The sequence below is a fragment of the Amblyomma mixtum genome, chromosome 7 (genome assembly GCF_055824585.1).
Source record: "Amblyomma mixtum isolate Tamu chromosome 7, ASM5582458v1, whole genome shotgun sequence".
NCBI lineage: Eukaryota > Metazoa > Arthropoda > Arachnida > Ixodida > Ixodidae > Amblyomma > Amblyomma mixtum.
Genome location: NC_143018.1, coordinates 88,362,419 through 88,380,249, shown reverse-complemented (window position 1 = coordinate 88,380,249; position 17,831 = coordinate 88,362,419). Strand labels below are relative to the sequence as shown.

General features: G+C 46.9%; 2 protein-coding genes across 3 annotated transcripts; one reads left to right on the top strand and one right to left on the bottom strand.

Annotated features, from left to right (window-relative positions):
• Nucleotides 1–3,091: 3,091 nt before the first annotated feature.
• Nucleotides 3,092–10,539, bottom strand: Exd2 (Exonuclease 3'-5' domain-containing 2). Its single transcript, XM_089553116.1, has 3 exons — nucleotides 8,931–10,539; nucleotides 5,076–5,317; nucleotides 3,092–3,824 (listed from the first exon to the last, which is right to left on the bottom strand). Exons 1-3 carry the CDS (start codon nucleotides 9,873–9,875, stop codon nucleotides 3,137–3,139), a joined length of 1,875 nt encoding a protein of 624 aa, XP_089409242.1. The 5' UTR covers nucleotides 9,876–10,539; the 3' UTR covers nucleotides 3,092–3,136.
• LOC149336763 (uncharacterized) lies at nucleotides 10,323–15,369 on the top strand. Of its 2 annotated transcripts, none has more exons than XM_089553119.1 (4): nucleotides 10,323–10,482; nucleotides 11,704–11,821; nucleotides 12,472–12,678; nucleotides 14,370–15,369. In XM_089553119.1, the coding sequence occupies exons 2-4, from the start codon at nucleotides 11,739–11,741 to the stop codon at nucleotides 14,521–14,523; spliced, it is 444 nt and encodes a 147-aa protein (XP_089409245.1). In that variant the 5' UTR covers nucleotides 10,323–10,482; nucleotides 11,704–11,738; the 3' UTR covers nucleotides 14,524–15,369. The 2 variants fall into 2 exon arrangements, with proteins under 2 accessions (XP_089409245.1, XP_089409243.1); XM_089553117.1 differs by lacking the exon at nucleotides 10,323–10,482 and adding an exon at nucleotides 10,545–10,690.
• The last annotated feature ends 2,462 nt before the right edge of the window (nucleotides 15,370–17,831 follow it).

Below are 17,831 nucleotides of genomic sequence, written 5' to 3'. Positions count from 1 at the left end.
AAGCTTCGTCATCGTTTGTTGCTGCTCCTCCTCTCTTTCTGCAGAGCAGCAAACGGGATGTAATAGAGTATTGTGACTGAGGCCGATTTCTTCCTTTTGTGTGACTGTCTTGGCCAAAACCATGTTTGGTACTGGTTCAGGAGCTGACACAGCTTCGCAGTGCTGTTCAAGGTATGCAGCGATGACTTCTGCGATAGATTAATTGCACGGCAGTCACTTTGCATGATTTAGTGTAGGGATATTGGTGTTGGGAAGTTCTAGCTGCTGTGTTTTGATGAGTCGTGTCCTCAGGTCGGGTTGCCAGGTAGGCGAGGCACACGTGCCATAGCTTTTTTTTCTTATTTTTGGTAGGTTGATTCATTCTGGTGAAGTGCGCACTTGAGAGAAAGTGTTACTAGATCCGCCATTCAGTAGGCCTCTGCTCTTTGGCTGTACTAGTTAAAGTTATGTGGTGATGGTGCACGAGTTTGCAGTGCTGGTTGTCACAGTTCAGATGTATTAATTTAGAGCACCCTCAATCAGTGAGGCACTGTATAGGTGTTAAAGCTAGACTGCACCTTAACTCTCTTCAGCCGTATCCAAAATCGGTGGGGTAGAGTAGGCCTGTCCATTAGTTCAGTGCACTGTTGCTATTTGCCATGATGACAGCCAGATTCATTCCACTTGTATGACCCACTAACAGCCTTAGCTGCGAGAAGCAATTTCATACATACAATTTCAAATACTGTATTTACTTGCACGATGAAAGCACTTTTTACTTTTGACACAGACTATATGTGGTGTAATGTCTCGAAGCTGCACATGTATTCAAAGGTGCATTAGTGGAGGGCTCCCAATTAATATCAACCACCTGGAGTTCTTTAGTCAACTAGTGGACTTGGACCCTGTCATTTATGGCTCCTGAAGAGCTTCCAAAACGACCAAAGTAATATTCAACAGTCTAGCAAGAACAGCAGTCGCAATTAGTGGAGAGGTGCTGGACGTAGTATAAGAATATGTCTATTTAGGGCAGGTAGTGACCGCTGATACAGATCATGAGAGGGAAATAACTAGAATGGGGTGGAGTGCATATGGCAGGTTCTCTCAGATCATGAATGGCAGTTTACCAGTATCCCTCAAGATAAAAGTATACAACAGCTGTATCTTACCGGCACTCACCCACGTGGCAGAAACGTGGAGGCTAACAAAAGTAAAGGACAACGCAGCAAGCTATGGAAAGAAAATTGATAGGTGTAACATTAAGGGACTGGAAGCAGGTGGAGTGGGTGAGAGAACAAACGCGGGTTAATGACATCCTAGTCAAAATCAAGAGGAATAAGTGGGCTTGGGCAGGGCATGCAATGCGAAGGCAAGATAACCGCTGGTCCTTAAGAGCAACGGAGTGGATTCCAAGAGAAGGCAAGCATAGCAGGGGGCGGCAAAAAGTTAGGTGGGCGGATGAGATTAAAAAGTTTGCGGGGATACAGTGCCCACAAATGGCAAAGACACGGTGTAATTGGAGAGACATGGGAGAGGCCTTTGCCCTGCAGTTAGCGTAGTCAGGCTGATGATGATGATGATGGAACAGATGGCAGCATGGGTACGAAATGGCGCCATTTCTGGAAAAAAAAAACGTGTTTCTTAGGGAGTTAACGCGCACTTACATCGCACCGCACGTGGTTCTTTTGCATTTTACCTCCATTAAAATAGGCTGGGATTTGTTTCTGTGGCCCCGGGCTCGGCAGCCAAACGCCACAGCCACCAAGCCACCAGTTATTTTGGTGAAACGCCCTGCAATCCACAGTTATCACTACTTGCAGCTAGAGGGAGATGTGCTTGCTCAAAACTGTACTATTGAAAATACAGCGGCTTGGCAAAGGCTAGTAAAGCAGCATTGCGCAGTGTGCTAAAGACTTCAAACTGTTCTTGAGGAAAACAGGGCAGGAACAGGGACAAGAGAAAAGACGACGACGGGACAGGCGCTGACTAGCAACTGAAGGTTAATCACAAAGATAGATTAACTAGAGAAATTAGCGAAGCATTTCATATTCAGAAAAACCGTGACACATGCGCAAGTACCCCATCCGTCCTCGTGACTGTGAGATATCGTTTCTTGAACATCACGACTGATTGTGACATCAGTGTTGTTGGCGGCGATCATGCGTGCTCCTGGTTGTTTGGAGAGTATATTTTTTGTGTTCCGTGCAATAAACCTTCAGTTGCTGGTCAGCGCCTGTCCCTTCGTCTTTTCTCTTGTCCCTGTTCCTGCGCTGTTTTCCTCAAGATATACCAACTCGTTCAACTAGCCGTTTTACTGAAGTTCAAACTATTCATTTAACCATTTATAAGGCACGAGCTCTGTGCATGTCTCACATGCATACAAATGGAAAATTGCACTCAATGTCTGTTGGAATTTAATGAAATCACTTTCAAGCTGTTTCGACCACTGGTTTAGCCGAAAAAAAGGGATTCAGAGTTGTACTATCACGATGGAAAGAAATGCGAACAGAGCGGAGCCTAGGCGCTCCGCTGTTCGTATTTCTTTTAAACATTCTTTTACTTCGGTGGCAGCAAAAAGACGATAGAGTTGTTCGTGATGCACTCTAGGAAGACTGCAATGTCTTTTTCTTACCACCCAGGCAAAAGCGCCATCAAAAGAAATTCAAACAGAGGAGCGCCTAGGCTCTGCTCTGTTCGCGTTTCTTTCCATCGTAATGGTACCAATGACTTCGTAAAAAGATCTCATATGTGGTATGTACTTCAGTCTTTTGAATGTATAAGACAATTTACATTAGAGTTGAAAATTGCTTCAAGAAGTACAGAGGTAGTTGAAAGGCTGAAAATCTAACGTTTCAATTTTTTTTTCTCTTGCCAAGATAGGTCTCGTTGAACCGTACACCCCGGTTGTAAAAAAAAAAAAAGTACACTTAGGAGGCCTATTAGTAAACGATAAAAAACCCACTGAATGATTTATCTGATAGTTTGGTACTGTTCAGCATGCAAAAATATGGTAAACAGGTGCATCGTTTTTCCATTTCCCAGCGCTTGAAGAAAGTGGGACACGCATGTCCCACTTCCCTACAAAGGGTTATCTCAATAGCAGAGACAGAAGCAGTAGGTGGCATCCAGTTTATCCTCACCCAAAGAAATAAAAACATCACAGTGGACCCTTTTCATTTTCACAGGAATCTGCACAGAATGGCACACACTGTCGTCCCTGTTTCTTAGTCAAATCCTCCGGAGCAACTTTGAGTTTCTTCAGAACAGTGTCCACAAGCTCTTGGCTGATGCCAATCTCCGAGAGGGTTACGTCCTTTGCCCTGCCCTGAGCAAACTTTAGTGCCAACACCTCACGGTGGTGGTCCACAGACCACATTGGTGGCATGTATTTGGGCTGCATTGAGTCCAGAAAGTGTTGCCTCCACCGCATCTCAAAGTTGGCCAGCCCGATCGTCTTCTTGAAATGTTCGACAACTCTCTGACCATGCGGAACAAAGTCGTCGTTGTAAACTCTTGTGTCGATGTCTGAAGCTGTCTGAATGATGTCGTCGGTGACCTCTGTGATGCTGAAGTGTTCCTTGAGGACGTCTTCAAGAAGTGCCACCCTGTCCTCTGGAAGTGAACCTCGGGCACTGGCCAATGCACGGCCAGCCGAACGCACTTTACGCAGCACGCTGTCTTCTCTTGCTTTGCCTATGTCGCCACACTCTATGGGTGCATTGCACTCCTTGGCTAGTGCCTTGCGAAGCGCAGCGTCCCTGAGGTTGCTGATCTGGTGACAGCGGAGGCACAGCAGCAGGATGTCATGCGAGATGTGGTTCTTCATTATGTCTGGGAAGTACTTCCTAGAAAACAGAATTGAAATCAACTTACTTCCTTTTATTAAAAATTTGTTCAGACATCAACCGTGAAACTTTAGCAACAAATGCGTGCCTAAGTATTACAGAAATAAAATAGAGCAACTAGCTCACTATTCATGCCGTTTCTCAGGACAAATGTCGTTAACTGGACTACCGTTAATTAAAAAAAACTAGATAATTGGACACCTCATTCGGTACCTTATGTACTTACCTTATGTATTATGTACCTTATGTACTAGTACTCTGTGGTGTGAAGCTCTCGTTAATTTGGAGGAATTTCAAAGCATTCCGGTTAATTCGGACATGCAACGGAGCTCATATATGCACAACATACCAAAGCAACTAAGAACTCTATAGTAGTATGATCGGTGCTGGTGTCCAACCAAAATGTAAAAGTGCCATGCTCATCACTGTGATCACCAGTCGAAAAAAGTTTTCTACTGCTCTCTGTCATTTCCTTCTTTTGTTCTTATTGCGTGCGCAAGTGGACCGTGCTGTCAGCATTCGTGATGTTACTGCGGAGCCTGTAATTGTTCTACTAAGTCATATCAGGTTCGTGCAAGCAGGGTGTGCTTTCTTTTTTGCAGGGTGTGTGCACATCAGGTGGGAGGGGAGAATGTCCTGGGTTTCCTAGAGGGCATATTATGTGTTGCTTCATCCCATAGCAAATGCGCACAGCACGATTTGGTGGAACTGTGGAAAAGCTTTTGCCACACAAATTTCTCACCTGAAGCAAATAACAGATACAGACTTTGTGGAACACTTTGTTATAGTCCTTATCACCCCCGCCCCTACAGCGACTCGACATTCGGTCAATTCGGACATTTTCTCCGATCCTATGATATCCGAATGAATTTGAATGCTGTGATGATAACACAGAGTAGTGCTCCTCTAAAGAACACATCCATTAGCAGCAAGAATCAAGATTAAGAACACCAGAAACAACAAAATATAGGATGTCCATTGACGATGTCCTTTGGAACATATTTACCAGCACAGAAAGCCAGGACAAGAGACTATTCGTATTCCCTTTTGCATCCATGAGCATCAAACAAATATCAATTACAATAGAAATGATTGTCAATACCAATTATGCCATTAGGGCTAGCCCTCGTTACCAATGCCTACCACCGTTTTCTAAGGCTATGCACTGCAAGCCCCATTATTGGCTACCATAAAGTTACAGCAGGTGCGAGTGTAGCCACGACCCACTGTAGCCTCTAGCGAGCTGCTCACCTGTACTCGTGAGGAACGACATTCTTGCGGACAAGGGACTGTGCCGAGCTGCAGACCACGCAAATGTTGTCTTTGTTCTGAGTGTAGTACTGGCTGTCCAGCACAGGCCTGTTGGATGGCTCGAAGTTCAGCTTCACTGCGAGTGGCTCGTCATCCTGGGACACGATGGTCCCGAGGCCTCTGTCGACATACCACTGGACCTTCTTGTAGTTGCAGCTGCTCAGTCGCTCACCATCTGGTGCCTGCATGTAAGTAACCATTCATAAAAGTTAAGGAAAGCGAGCCAAATGACCTCAGTTTTGTGAAGCCCACATTTTTTTTTTTTTTTGAAGCGATACCCGCACCACAGCCGTGCTTCGCGTGATCCGGCGGAGCCAAGATTTGCCACAGCTGCGCATGCGCGAAACCGAGTGACGTCACAAGCGGCACAAATTAAAAATAAATAAAAGGCAAACAGTGCGCCAGGAAAAACTCGTATCTCGGTGGACACCCGAACTGCGCTGTAATTGGGATGGAAAATGAAAAGAAAATTGGTTTTAAGGAAAGGAAACGCCGCCTGTCTCTCATATCTGGGCACACCCGAACCCGCGCAGTAAGGGCCTTAGGAAAATGAACGGAAATGAAAATTGGTTTTAAGGAAAGGAAATGCCTGTCTCTCATATCTTGGTGTACACCCGAAAGGAGTGATCAATAAATTTTAAAAATAAATAAATCATATTTCGGTGGACACCCGAACTGCGCCGTAAGGGAAGGAAAATGAAAAGAAAATTGGTTTTAAGGAAAGGAAATGCATGTCCCTCATATCTTGGTGTACACCCGAAATGAATGAATACCACAGTACATGTCTGTAAAGCGACCTTCTAAGACAGCACCCTTTCACTACACGCGCGCCTCCTCCTCCGCCTCCTGTACAGGCAGTGTGTGGAGGTCGAACGCCTCCACCGTTATCGTGGTGCTCCCAGTGGTAAAAATTGGTTTTTGAGGAAAGGAAATGGCGCAGTATCTGTCTCACATATATCGGCGGACACCTGAACCGCGCCGTAAGAGAAGGGAGGAAGGTAAAAGTGAAAGAAGAGAGAGAGAAAGAGGTGCGGTCTCCGGAATAATTTCGACCCCCTGGGGATCTTTAACGTGCACTGACATCCCACAGCACAGGGGCGCCTCTTGCGGTTTCGCCTCCATCGAAACGCTGCCGCCGCGGTCGGGTTCGAACTCGGGTACTCCGATGCATTGTGCGCCAACTGCGACAGCCATGACGTCAAACCAAGCACAACTGCAGCTTTTCGCTTGTATATCCAGGCTTAACCAGAGCTAAGCCACTGCATTTTTTTTTTTTGCATTAGGCACACATTACAAATGACCTAACTGGAAGATGTTACTGGCATTTTGTTAGTAGCCAGGGTTTATCAAGTCATTTGAATATGAAAGTATCTATATATAATATGGATATACCAGGCAAGTAAGCATAGATGTAAGATAACAGAAAAGAAGCTACCACAGGAGATTAGTCAGCCTGTCCAGCGTGACCACAACTACTGTTCACAAAAATATTGGAGCCATATTGCAACCAGTGATGGACAAGCCTCTTTAGAGGAATAGCGAGGAATAACTTTGCTGCATTGATTTGTGTCCCAAATAGCAGCTGTGGCACAAGCAACTATCTTTAAATGAAAATTAGCAAAAAAGAAATAATTTTAACGGAACTTCTTCAACCCATGTATGCCTAGCGTCCTAAATGTAGGACACCGCTTCTCGCGCAGTAACTCTAAAAGCTTACTGTGCAAAAGCTTGCACCCTCCAGTGTAGGATCAAGAGGCTGTTGAATGTGTTCAGTTTCATGCACCATGTGCGTTCAGAAAGATCCACCAGTCTTCTCTCAACACCACTACTGAAATCGACCCCATTGACTACACTAAGTCTGCAAGAAACAAGTTTTGCGCACTGCCATAAGGAAACCACCACACGTAATGAGAAGTGCTATTTTAAAGTCGATGTCAAATGCTTGCAGCTTTACCACATGCAACAGGTACCGAATTTGCTTATTATTGCAGGACGGCTCAAAAGTCAGTGTTGAGCAAATATTTCCACCAACAAAAGGGCGATTCTGAATTGTGAAGTAAAATAAACATTTAATATCGAAAAATATCAAAATTGTTCCAAATTTCTGAAGTTTCGACATACATGCAGGTTAAACTGCAACACCTAGCAGCTGTAAACAGAGCTCAGTGTGAAGTCAATCCTACCAGGTTTGACCAAGCCCATTACCAGTTGCAGGGCACATTCAGGCATGAACAGAAGCATTTCATGAGCTCGTGTTTTACTGAACACTATGTATGGTTCCGCTGCCCCGTGTTCATGCTTCAAGATCTTCACCCCGCGTCTCGTGGTTTTCTGCTTCGATGCATGAAGGCATCACTATGCACAAGGATAAGGAAACAAGAGGTAGTGTTGAGCGAGACAGGCAGTGCCATCTTGGGGAAAGATCAGAAGCTGTGCACGAGGTGAATTCTTCTAGCACAATCATCATGCCTAACATGGGTGCATGCATGGTGCAACCTTCTCTGCTCCAAACACTTTGTGGACAGTGGTTATAACGCAACCCTGTGTTGCTGTGGAGCCTGGGGAAGTCACTGAAAACGCAGCAACTGAAACCTGATGCCATGCCCTCTGCTTTCTGGAGGAAACTTAAATCTACACGAAAAGCTTTATTTTTTAGGCACGGCAAAAATTTATTTTCAATGTTAGTGTGCCCAAACTTTGGGGTAATTTTTAGGAGCTGTCTTGGCAATATCCCACCTGATAAAATGTGTGCATGCCATCTATGGGCACACCTGCTCCACAGGTATACCTTGTTAATGCTGCGAGGACACTGGAAAAATCAAGGCGGATTATTGCAGTAGGTGCTTATTAACGCCAGACAACGAAGGATCATACATGTACGCCTTTACCAGGTGGTTCTGGCATGATCAATACTCACTGTAGTAATGCCTGCTCAAGCTATTATTCCAAATGAGACAGGGACACCTCAACTGGCCACGACTGCCAGTAGGCAGATGTCATATCTACTAGCTTACAGCTTGGAGCATGCTTGGTGCAGCCTAGTGCCTACTGACAAAACAACCATGCACTCATAAATAACCAGAATAATCACTATATTATGACAACTAGCTGTCATCAGAGTGCAATCTTGGTACTTTCTAAATTTTTAAATAACTTTTTTCAGTATGCCTAATGACATAACGAAATATGCATTACTGAAATAAGAAAACATGACAGGCAAACTTTGCAATGCCACATATAGACTCAATGCTTGTCAGCAACATTTGTCAGGGTTGAAACCACAAATGCTGCCACCTAAAAATGATTTTAAAAAACGTGTCCACCCAGGCAGTTCTGCCGAGAACTGCAGTATGTGGTGAAGCGTCCCAGTAAAGTGCTCCAGTAAAACCATTCATTTCATCTCCATGCTTCGAGAATTTTAAAAAGTAGACACAATGTCTGCCCATCCCCAGAGTGCAACACTAACAGCGGTAGCTGCAGTGCAAGTCCCTCAGTCCCTGGTGCACTGCGATTGCAGAGCATGCAATGCGAAGACAATATAACCGATGGGCGCTTGAGGAAAAAAAGACTGTATTCCAAGAAAGGCAGAAAGTCAGGTGGGCGAATGAGATTAGGGCAGGGTTAGTTGGAGGGATATGGCATAGGTCTCTAAGGGATATGGAGGGATAAGGGAGAGGGAAAATAATGATAAAGCTCCAAACACCAGGTGTACAGAGATTGCACGGTTACAGAATGCATATGACAGCGTGCTACGAGTTCAACGGCGAAGAGCGTCCACTAATCGCGCGGCCCTACCTGCAAGATGCAGTTGTCGTACAGCGGGGTCTTGCGCGTCACGTACGACCGAAAACAGCCCAGTTTCTTCGGCATCCCGCCGGCCGCAGTAGGCGACGAGTCGCGAGACTTGACAGGCGTCAAGCTCCTGTTCGGCTTGGAGAAAGGGACGTCCAGGAGCCCTTCGCATGCGGCCAGCGTCTCGGCCCTGAGCCTGCGGTACCAGCCCGGTCTGTAAGAGGCGAGGGTCAGCCTGTCTCGAACGATCTGGTCGAAGATCTGCACGGACAGGATGACGTCGCTGGCGGCGTAGTCAATCTGGGCAGCGCTGAGTGTGTCTGCCTCCCAGTTGCTACACGTGTGCACTTTCGACGTGTCCGCACGCACGCCGAGGATGGTGCGGGCCTGGGTCTTGAGCCCGGCCTTGGGATAACGGCTGAGTTCGGGGAAAAAGCTGAGCACATGCCTCAGGTCGAGGCACCCGCGGACGCTCAGGCCGTAGTCTTGGAAGAGCTTGCAGGCGTCGTCGCAGATTGCGACGCCCACCTTTACGACAGTGTAGTCGTCCAGCAAGTCCCTCAACGAGTCCGGAAAGTCGAGGAGACACTGCTCCCGCATGTCTCCGGCGGCGTCCGGGAACATCTTGCAGATCCGGAGAAGTACGCTGAAGTCTCTGCTGGGAGCCAGTTGGAGAAGAGCAACATTTCGCCGGCACTTGCCGACGGTCACCCACTCGCAGTCGAGGCCGACGACGCTGGACTCGCGACATAGCCTCAGGAAAAGCTCTTCCACATCTCTGAACTCTTCCAAGGAAGAGCATACAACAGCCTTGCTGGAAAACAGGCGTCGGACGTATTTGTGCAGCTTTTTTTCGAACTGGTACGCGCAGAGTGCAATGCATCCAACAGTGCCTGCTGTGAGCACGGCTATCTTGGGCCAGGAGGCGGCGTTCATGGCCGTGCTCATTCGGCGCTGCGTCGCAAAGAAGGCATCGAATGACAGAAGTGCGAAGTTGGGCAAAAATTAAGTAGCATCGTGGCTCGCAGCACACAACAGCAGTACAAATCAACTTAATGACAGCGTGCACAGCGCACAATTCAACTTAATGACGGCGTGCACAGCGCACAAGACCGCGGTCGACACGACCACAACAGAAGCACGTGGCAGTAAGTCGTAGACAGATGAGGGCAAGATATGTATGAAATAGGTAGATAAATTTTAGCAGTCTTTCTTGAAGCTTGGCGACGACATTCATGGTAATGATAAAAAAAAATTGCCAGCAAATATTTTTCACGTGAAAGTAACTTGCACGCAAAGTAGATATAAGAAGGTTCACAGTGATAATTTAGGATTAAGTGATTCTTAATCGGACTTTACCAAACAGCATGAGATGGCTGAAATCAACAACACGCGTTGCATCATGGGATAGGAATGGCCATATGCTTGTCTTGCAACGGAGTGGTGAGCGCAGGTTGTAGGTAGCCTTACGTCAAAAATTGTGCACTATTTCAACGTTATGTAGCCGGTCCCCGGCTGTCACGCGAAGGAGCAGGCCCGAAGGACTGTCCATACGGTGAGCCTTTCATTTCGGCAAGTTCTTCAGAGTTGGGAGAAAAAAAAAGTGAAAGAGCAGTGCGTGCCCTGCGCGCGTAACTTGGCTCGCGCAATCCCAGTCGTGATGACTGGCGGATTGTAGCTCGGAGCCGCGGGCGGGAATTTTTTTTTTTTTTTTATGACGCCTTAGCCAAGGGCATGAATGCTGTCGCAGAAGCGACGTCTCGGTGAGTGACGGGCCGCACTTCAGAACGCAGCTTTCTGATGCGCTCCATTTCGACTTCTCAGGAAGTGACCTAGTTCTTTGTCGTCCGTAGTCCCGCTGCTAGACAACGATTTCTTCGTTTCTTTCGATGCGAGACTCGGTTTTAAGCTGATGCGACACTGTCCCGCCTTTCCCCAGCCCAGCAGGAGCCAAGAACGTGCTGGCTTCGTTGAATTTGGGCATCGTTCCCGAAGTGTGAATCTGTCACCGAAAGGTCGTTCATAGCAGAAAGCACCCCCGTCTTAGCCCAGTTCGTTCCAAGAATGGAAGCAGCGTTGTAACGCGACAGCAATCGAAACATGTTAAAACGCATAATTCATCTCATGTGCTTCTCTCTTAAAATGATTACGATTCATGCGTGGGATTGTGCGCGCACGAGGTTGTCATTTTCAGCAGGTGGGTTGTCTTGTATCCGTCCGTCCGTGCCGCGCATGCTGCGCGAGAGGAAGTGTTTACGTCAATCAACGCTTGCAACGTGTTATGTCAGCAGTTTGTGGAATGCAGATATGTATGTGGGCGATTCTTACGTGTTCATTGCACCTTAATTGTTACGTGCCTTTTGTTTCGGATTACTTATTCAGCCTTGATCGGGTTACATAACGGTGGTCTACCACTTGTTATCTGCGCAAATCACTCGGGACCACTGGTCCTGACTTGGCTGGGCGTCCGTGCATATTCTTGCCTCGCTCTGTAAACCTCTGCTTTCATCACCACTGAGGGCAGACTCATTCGCTGAAAGAAAAACACCTTTGTTAGGTGTTGGATATGCTTATGATGTTATTGTCAGCAAAAACAATGAAAATGGACGAAAGATAAGGCAAGACAATCGCAGAAACTAGAGCGGAAAGCAAGCAACACTCATTTGTGTGTGTTCTCTCATCTGCTGCTGCGCTAGTCCTGCTGCAGTGGATTGAGATCAGTTTACCCAATTACCTGTTTTCATTTAATGGTTCCACTTCCCCCCTCGCATTCCAGTGATTGGCACTGAACAAACGAGGCATGTTGACAAGATGGACAAAAAGCAGCTGCAGCATCCACCAGCTGTCGACGACCTGCAGACAGCATTCAAAAAGTTGAAGGTCAATTTCACCAGGTAGGAACTCCTTTGCTCATAGTTGCTTCTGCTGCCTTCATTAGATCTGTCGCCCAGTCATGTGCGAAAGATCTACTGTGCTGTTAGCTTTTGTAAGATGTTAAAAAAGTAGCACGGTAGTCTATTCTCGCCTCTGTGCACCGATATTGCGCCATACACTGACATGTTATTACAGGTCTAAGATATCTGTGAATGATGTGGTATGTGGGGTTTAGCGTCCCAATGCAATACATGGGCAGTGAGGGACATCGTAGTGGAGGACTCCGGATAAATTTTGACCACCTGGGGTTCTTTAATGTGCACTGACATGGGCACCTTGCTCCATTGAAACATTGCTGCTGTGGCCGGGGTTCAACATGCATCCTTCGGCTTGGCAGTCTAGGGCCTTAACTACTGAGCCACTGCAGTGGTACTGTCTGTACAATGTTGCCCTGAAAAGTTTACATGCCACAGTAGTGTTTGGAATCTTGATTGGTTTACTCTTAATCTTTCACAGAAACTAGGCCTGGTGAATGCAGTGGCAGAATGCGCTTTTGTTCCAGATCAATACCTACCTTGTTTGAGTGGGAATTCTACCTTTCTTGCATCTTTTTTTCTGCCTCTACAAATATTTCCCTGCCAAACTTATTTTTCTTGCTGCCTCCCTCCAGTGAAAGTCGTCGACCAGTGGCAGGACTTCAAAAGCACCATCACCACCATCACCACAACCACCTTTCGGGTCCGCTTCGCAAGTTCCGCTCGCGGTCCGCGTCGACAAGCACCACGGAGAGCGGCGCAGAGCAAAAGCTGGCCGCTGTCTCTGAACAGCTGCAGCATGCCAGTCTGGAACCCTCGGCACCAAGCTGTCTTACCGTCAGGTAGTGTGCGCTTACCATCTCCTACTTTGCACGCAGCATTATCAGCGGAAAAGGCAGCGTCCGCGTTGTGTTGAGAAACCCACATCACGTGTGGGTTTCCGGAACCATTTTGATATCCTTGGGTTTCCGGAACCATTTTGATAACCTTGGGTTTCCGGAACCATTTTGATATCCTTGGGTTTCCGGAACCATTTTGATATCCTCTTTGCTTGACGTGGCATTGTGGCGCCAGCATGTGGTGGCCACCGGAAAATCTGTGCGATGTGATGTGCACTGCTGCTGCAACAGATGGCGTGCGAGCAGTCTATAAAATTCAGTGCAGAACCTGCGTCCGGGTAGAATGCTCCTTTCTGGCCATGTGATTGCATGTGTAGTGCAGCGAGTACTAATCAGAGTGTGTGTGTGTGTATATATAGAAGCAATATCGTGTGCTTATGTGCATAAACTGCAGCGTGGAAGAGTTTGAAGACGAGACTGTGTTGTGATAATTGTGATGTGGGTATGTGAACAAAACAGTCACTCTGTGTGGAGAGAAACTGCTGAAGGAAGCCATTGATGCTGTCGCTTCATACCCTTAAAGGCGGAGCCTATATGTCCCTCTAATTATTTTACGCATAGTTTTGGCTGCTGCCCATCATATAATTATGGTTACGTGGACAAAATTTTTCTACAAAAGTGCAGTGGCTTATGTTTCTGACATTCCACACTAATTCTCTTCAGTGTGGTTGCTGGAAAGCTCGGGTGCCTTTACTGCTCTTTTCCGAGACATCAATAGTGCAACTACAAAGAGCTGCTGCTTCCTTTGTGTGGTTGCATGTATACGAAATGTAGCAACCACTGCATTGTAAGAGGGACTACGTTCTTGCCATGTTCTAGCAAAGCTTGACGGGTTTGGCAGAGCATTGACACATTGTCAGTTTTTTTTTTTTTTTTTTTTACCGTTACATGCAGCAGAGGCATGCTTTTCAGTGTAACCTCTGGCATTTCCAACTGAAAGCACCTGTACAGTTGTCCACACACCTGTCTAGAGCGCTCGAACACCGTACCGGCGAGTACACTTGTATCATTTACGAGGGGCCTAGGGTTAAATAATCCTGACCTTATCGTTCATGCACATTCCCATGAATCATGTTTAGCACCTCATGTCCTTAAAAGGTGTACCGGGTCCACCGGGCAGCAGCGATTTTCATAAATGCAAAACAGTGTGTGTAGTTCGAGCAAGCGCTCTAGACAAGTGTGTGGATGACTGTATGTGCCCCCCACTTACTATCAAAATCGTTGCCTATGAGCCATCCAAGTTTGAAATCTATTGCATGTGTGTATCCCTGCTGAGTAGGGCCTCTTAAAGACTTTCCTGTCTTTCAGCAGTTGATTACGGCACTCTTTTTGTCTATTACCATGCATCTTCCTTTCGTATTACCTTGCACGCAGTGTACTTGTATATGTGAAGTGCTTGTCAACTGCTGTGTTATAAGTGCTTTTTGTATAGCGTGCCTTTCTGCTCTCCTTAGCAGAGCTGTACCCATGGAAACATTGCATGAGGGGTGTGCTACGTGGCTTAAATTGGACATCTGCACATGGCTCGCTTGGGACAAAAGGGGCGATACGCTGCTGCTGCTGTAAAAGGTAGATGAGTCACATTTTCTCCACAGATCTAATAATTCTGCCTTTGGGATGGTGTCTCCGTGCAGCTCTACCACCAAGGTGCAGACCACACCAGACCTGACGTGCTCCCAGCAGGCGAGGATGGACGACACGACCGTCGACGAGCTCGCGAGTTATTTGGAGAACCTCGTCTACATCCCACGGAAGATGTCTGTCATGGCCGAGATGATGTACACGTAGCATTAGGTGGCGCGATGACGCGCTGCCCGAGGAAACGGTGGAGTTGACCTCCACTGCGTCTATGCGTCCGGAGAAGGGAAAGAGGTTACGCCAGGGCAATAAAACCGTAGGCGTGATAATGGCGGCTGCAAACGTGGCAGTCTTGATTTGTTTTGTACGAGGGCTATCGTCAATCGTGATGCAGGTTTCTTCCGCGCTTTTACTGGCCTAGAGCAAGAAAACAACCTTCCTTTGTTGTGATAACTGGACTCTGGCTCTATCGTGCGCAGCTAGCCAGTAACAGATGTGTTTGCGTAGTTGTAGCTTTTGGTCTCTGTGAAGGCCGCTCTTGCACCAAGTGCATCTTTCTCATTTTCCTCAACCGGAATTCACGTAGACAAACTGGTTTAGATGCCAGCTGCTGTTACAGTGCGCTGCAATAATGGAATAGCTGCCAGAGAGGGGTGTACCAAGAATTTTTTCAAGCTTCTTCTGAAGCTCGGCTGAGCTGCAGTGCCGCGTTCTATATTTTTTTGCCACTTCGCGCACGACGGTAGTCCAGAGTCTGGCAGCGGAAACGCAATGTTTGGAGTGTGCTACACCTTTTATTTTTTTTTTTCTTCTCCGTAGCCCAGAGTGTGTGTGCAGCTGTGTGACGTGTCTGTGTGGGAAGTATAGTAGTGCTGTGTCCTTGAGTAAGTTAAAAAAAGAGGGTGGGGGGTGCTGCAAATCCTGTGCGCCAAAGAAGAGATCCCCCAAGCAAGCTTTCCTTTTTTTTGTTTTTTTTTTCCCCAATGGCACATGCGTGTGGCTCTCTTGTGAGAACCATGTACAAGTTGTCCAAAAATAAAATGTTTTCAGATTTTATTTTTTCTCTCTCTGTTCGGTGTCTCTGCTTTCAGTGGCATGGCTGAGCATGGCATGTTCACTGAAAGATTGGAGGCAACTGGAGACGAAAAAACAAACCCAACATAATAGCGTACAGTAGGTGCTTTTGATATTTGCAGATACTGCCCTCCCTGATTAACTTGGTTTATTGCTTCAAGTGACTGGAATGGATTAGCTGTTCGCCTGATGAGGCAACTCTGCAGCCAGCTTAGTATTTCAAGCAGGTACTGAAGCACTGATCACAGGTCGCAAAATGTGGGACAGGATTGTCTGATCCATCACTTGCCCAAATTTCCACCGTGATGAATGTCTGCCCTAATGAATGTGCGCAAAGCATGTGAAGAGGTGAAAGATGCATTGTTTAGGTTTTGCGCTTTCCCTGAACTTGAATTGGCTGTTTTTTTTTCTCGGCCTGCATATGTGGGAGCGATGTTTCGACTACCAAGGCAGTGGCCAGTCACTGGCCAATGATCTGCTTTCATTAGTTTTGATGGAAACCCCACTGCAAGAGACAGGGGATACCTTACTTTGTTCCACCTGGGGTTCTTTAACGTGCACTGACATCGCACAGCACACGGGCCTCAAGAATTTCTGCTCCAAAGAAATTCAACCGCCGCGGCCGGGATCGAACCCACGTCTTTCGGGTCAGCAGCCGAGCACCATAACCACTGAGCCACCGCGGCGGCGAAATTTCCGGAGCTCTCCACTACGGCGTCTCTCATAGCCTTAGTCGCTTTGGGACGTTAAACCCCATAAACCAAACCAAACCTTACTTTGTTCCGCATTTGCGAGTGCTCTACACCACGTGGGAACAGGTTACGCGAGATGTTTACAGTGACTTTCTGCACTTGCTACATTAAAGAGCAGGTTCAAGGGAGCATGGGAGAGGAGTACTTTAATCAACTGCCTCATGTCAGAGCCCAGGAGTGTGGATGTTTGGCTAATGGGTGTTGGCAAGGTAAAGCACCTGGTGGTTTGGGTTCCAAGTGATGTGGGCTATTACATACATGTTTGGTTTCTTGGGGTTTAACGTCCCAAAGCGACTAAGACTGAGGGACGCCGTTGTGAAGGGCTCCGGAAATTTCGACCACCTGGGGTTCTTTAACGTGCACTGACATCGCACAGCACAGAGGCCTCTAGAATTTCCCCTCCATCGAAATTCCGCCACTGCGGCCAGGATCGAACTCGCGTCTTTTGGGTCAGCAGCCAAGCGCCGTAACCACTGAGCCACCGCGGCGGGACTATTACATACATGTGTCGAAGGTTTAGGTGCAAAGCTAGAGGTGAATGGCACTAGGTGCTTGCTTGACGCTCATGGCCACTGACTGCACAGCTCCTAACTCGTGCCATTTGCGAAACTTCCCACAACCGCTTTGGTCGGTGTTCCTTTTTCTTTCGGCATGTTCTCGTAAGGCCCTTGTATCAAAAAAAAAAAAAGTGGTCTGTTTGGGCCAAATTTAATGGGTTTACCCCGAGGTCAACAACGTGAACTGTTGAAGTTTATTGATAAATGTAGAGCAGCCTGCTGACAAAACTGTTGAAGTAGACCCAATAATGAAACACATAGGGGTAAAACAAGCAAAAAAAAAGGATGACAACAAATTGCAGGTTTTTATTCACCGCTTCCAAATGGCGCCACTGTTCATAAGCACCTAGAGTCTCTGGAAAATTTTTTCAGTATCTCTATAGCACCTGCAAAGTCACCCTTGTGACAAGTCTTTTTTTTTTTTTTTTGAGGTGCAGTTCCACAACTGCTATGGTCCCAGAGCTCCGATTGACAGAGCAACTCAACTCGTTGCCTTGCACTGGGCCCTTGGTCAGGTGTTGGAAAGGCTTCCAGGCTGACCAGCTTTTGTACACTACTTAAGTAAAGTCTGGACTGTTGGCAACTGTGCTCGGGCTACACACCTCTGCATTGTCAATCCTCATGGCCTTCTCCCCCGTTCCCCACTGAAGGCCTTTATCCCTTTCCTCATGGCATGGTTCGGGCGTCCAACGAGAGCAAGAGTTTCTGCACCCTTCCTTTTCCCAATAACCTCCTCCACCTCTCTGTGAAGAGTAGGTTCATGGCTCGGGATGATTTCAATCTTTTTTTGTGAATTACAAATTCTCTCTTGACACATATCTGAGGACTTGAGGCTAGAGTAGCGTGGGTGAAGCGACAGCTTTGCACTGGTCGAGGGCATGCGTAGGTTTTGAGCTACTTCCTGCAGTAACTCAAGCTGCAAGTGTTGCTACCATCTTGTCATTCTTAACACTCCCCAAGTAGTAGTCTGTTCACAAGTTGAATACTCATTTTCTTGTCTCCACAAGACTGTAATGCCACGAGTTGATGCGTCAATTAAAATTTTCCAACAGATCTGTAAGCCTACTCAATTAAATGCTTGGCTGCTGTACCATAACAAAACTACAATAACTTTACATCTAAGTTTGCCGCTAAC

Excerpts from the sequence above, each read along its gene's own strand:
- Exd2 (XM_089553116.1), bottom strand. The coding sequence starts at position 9,875 with ATGAGCACGGCCATGAACGCCGCCTCCTGGCCCAAGATAGCCGTGCTC. Across the intron at positions 5,318-8,930 it reads ACGACAACTGCATCTTGCAG|GCACCAGATGGTGAGCGACT; the intron begins GTAGGGCCGCGC and ends ACTTACATGCAG. Across the intron at positions 3,825-5,075 it reads GTCGTTCCTCACGAGTACAG|GAAGTACTTCCCAGACATAA; the intron begins GTGAGCAGCTCG and ends TCTGTTTTCTAG.
- LOC149336763 (XM_089553117.1), top strand. The coding sequence starts at position 10,666 with ATGCTGTCGCAGAAGCGACGTCTCG. Across the intron at positions 10,691-11,703 it reads GTCGCAGAAGCGACGTCTCG|TGATTGGCACTGAACAAACG; the intron begins GTGAGTGACGGG and ends CTCGCATTCCAG. Across the intron at positions 12,679-14,369 it reads CCAAGCTGTCTTACCGTCAG|CTCTACCACCAAGGTGCAGA; the intron begins GTAGTGTGCGCT and ends GTCTCCGTGCAG.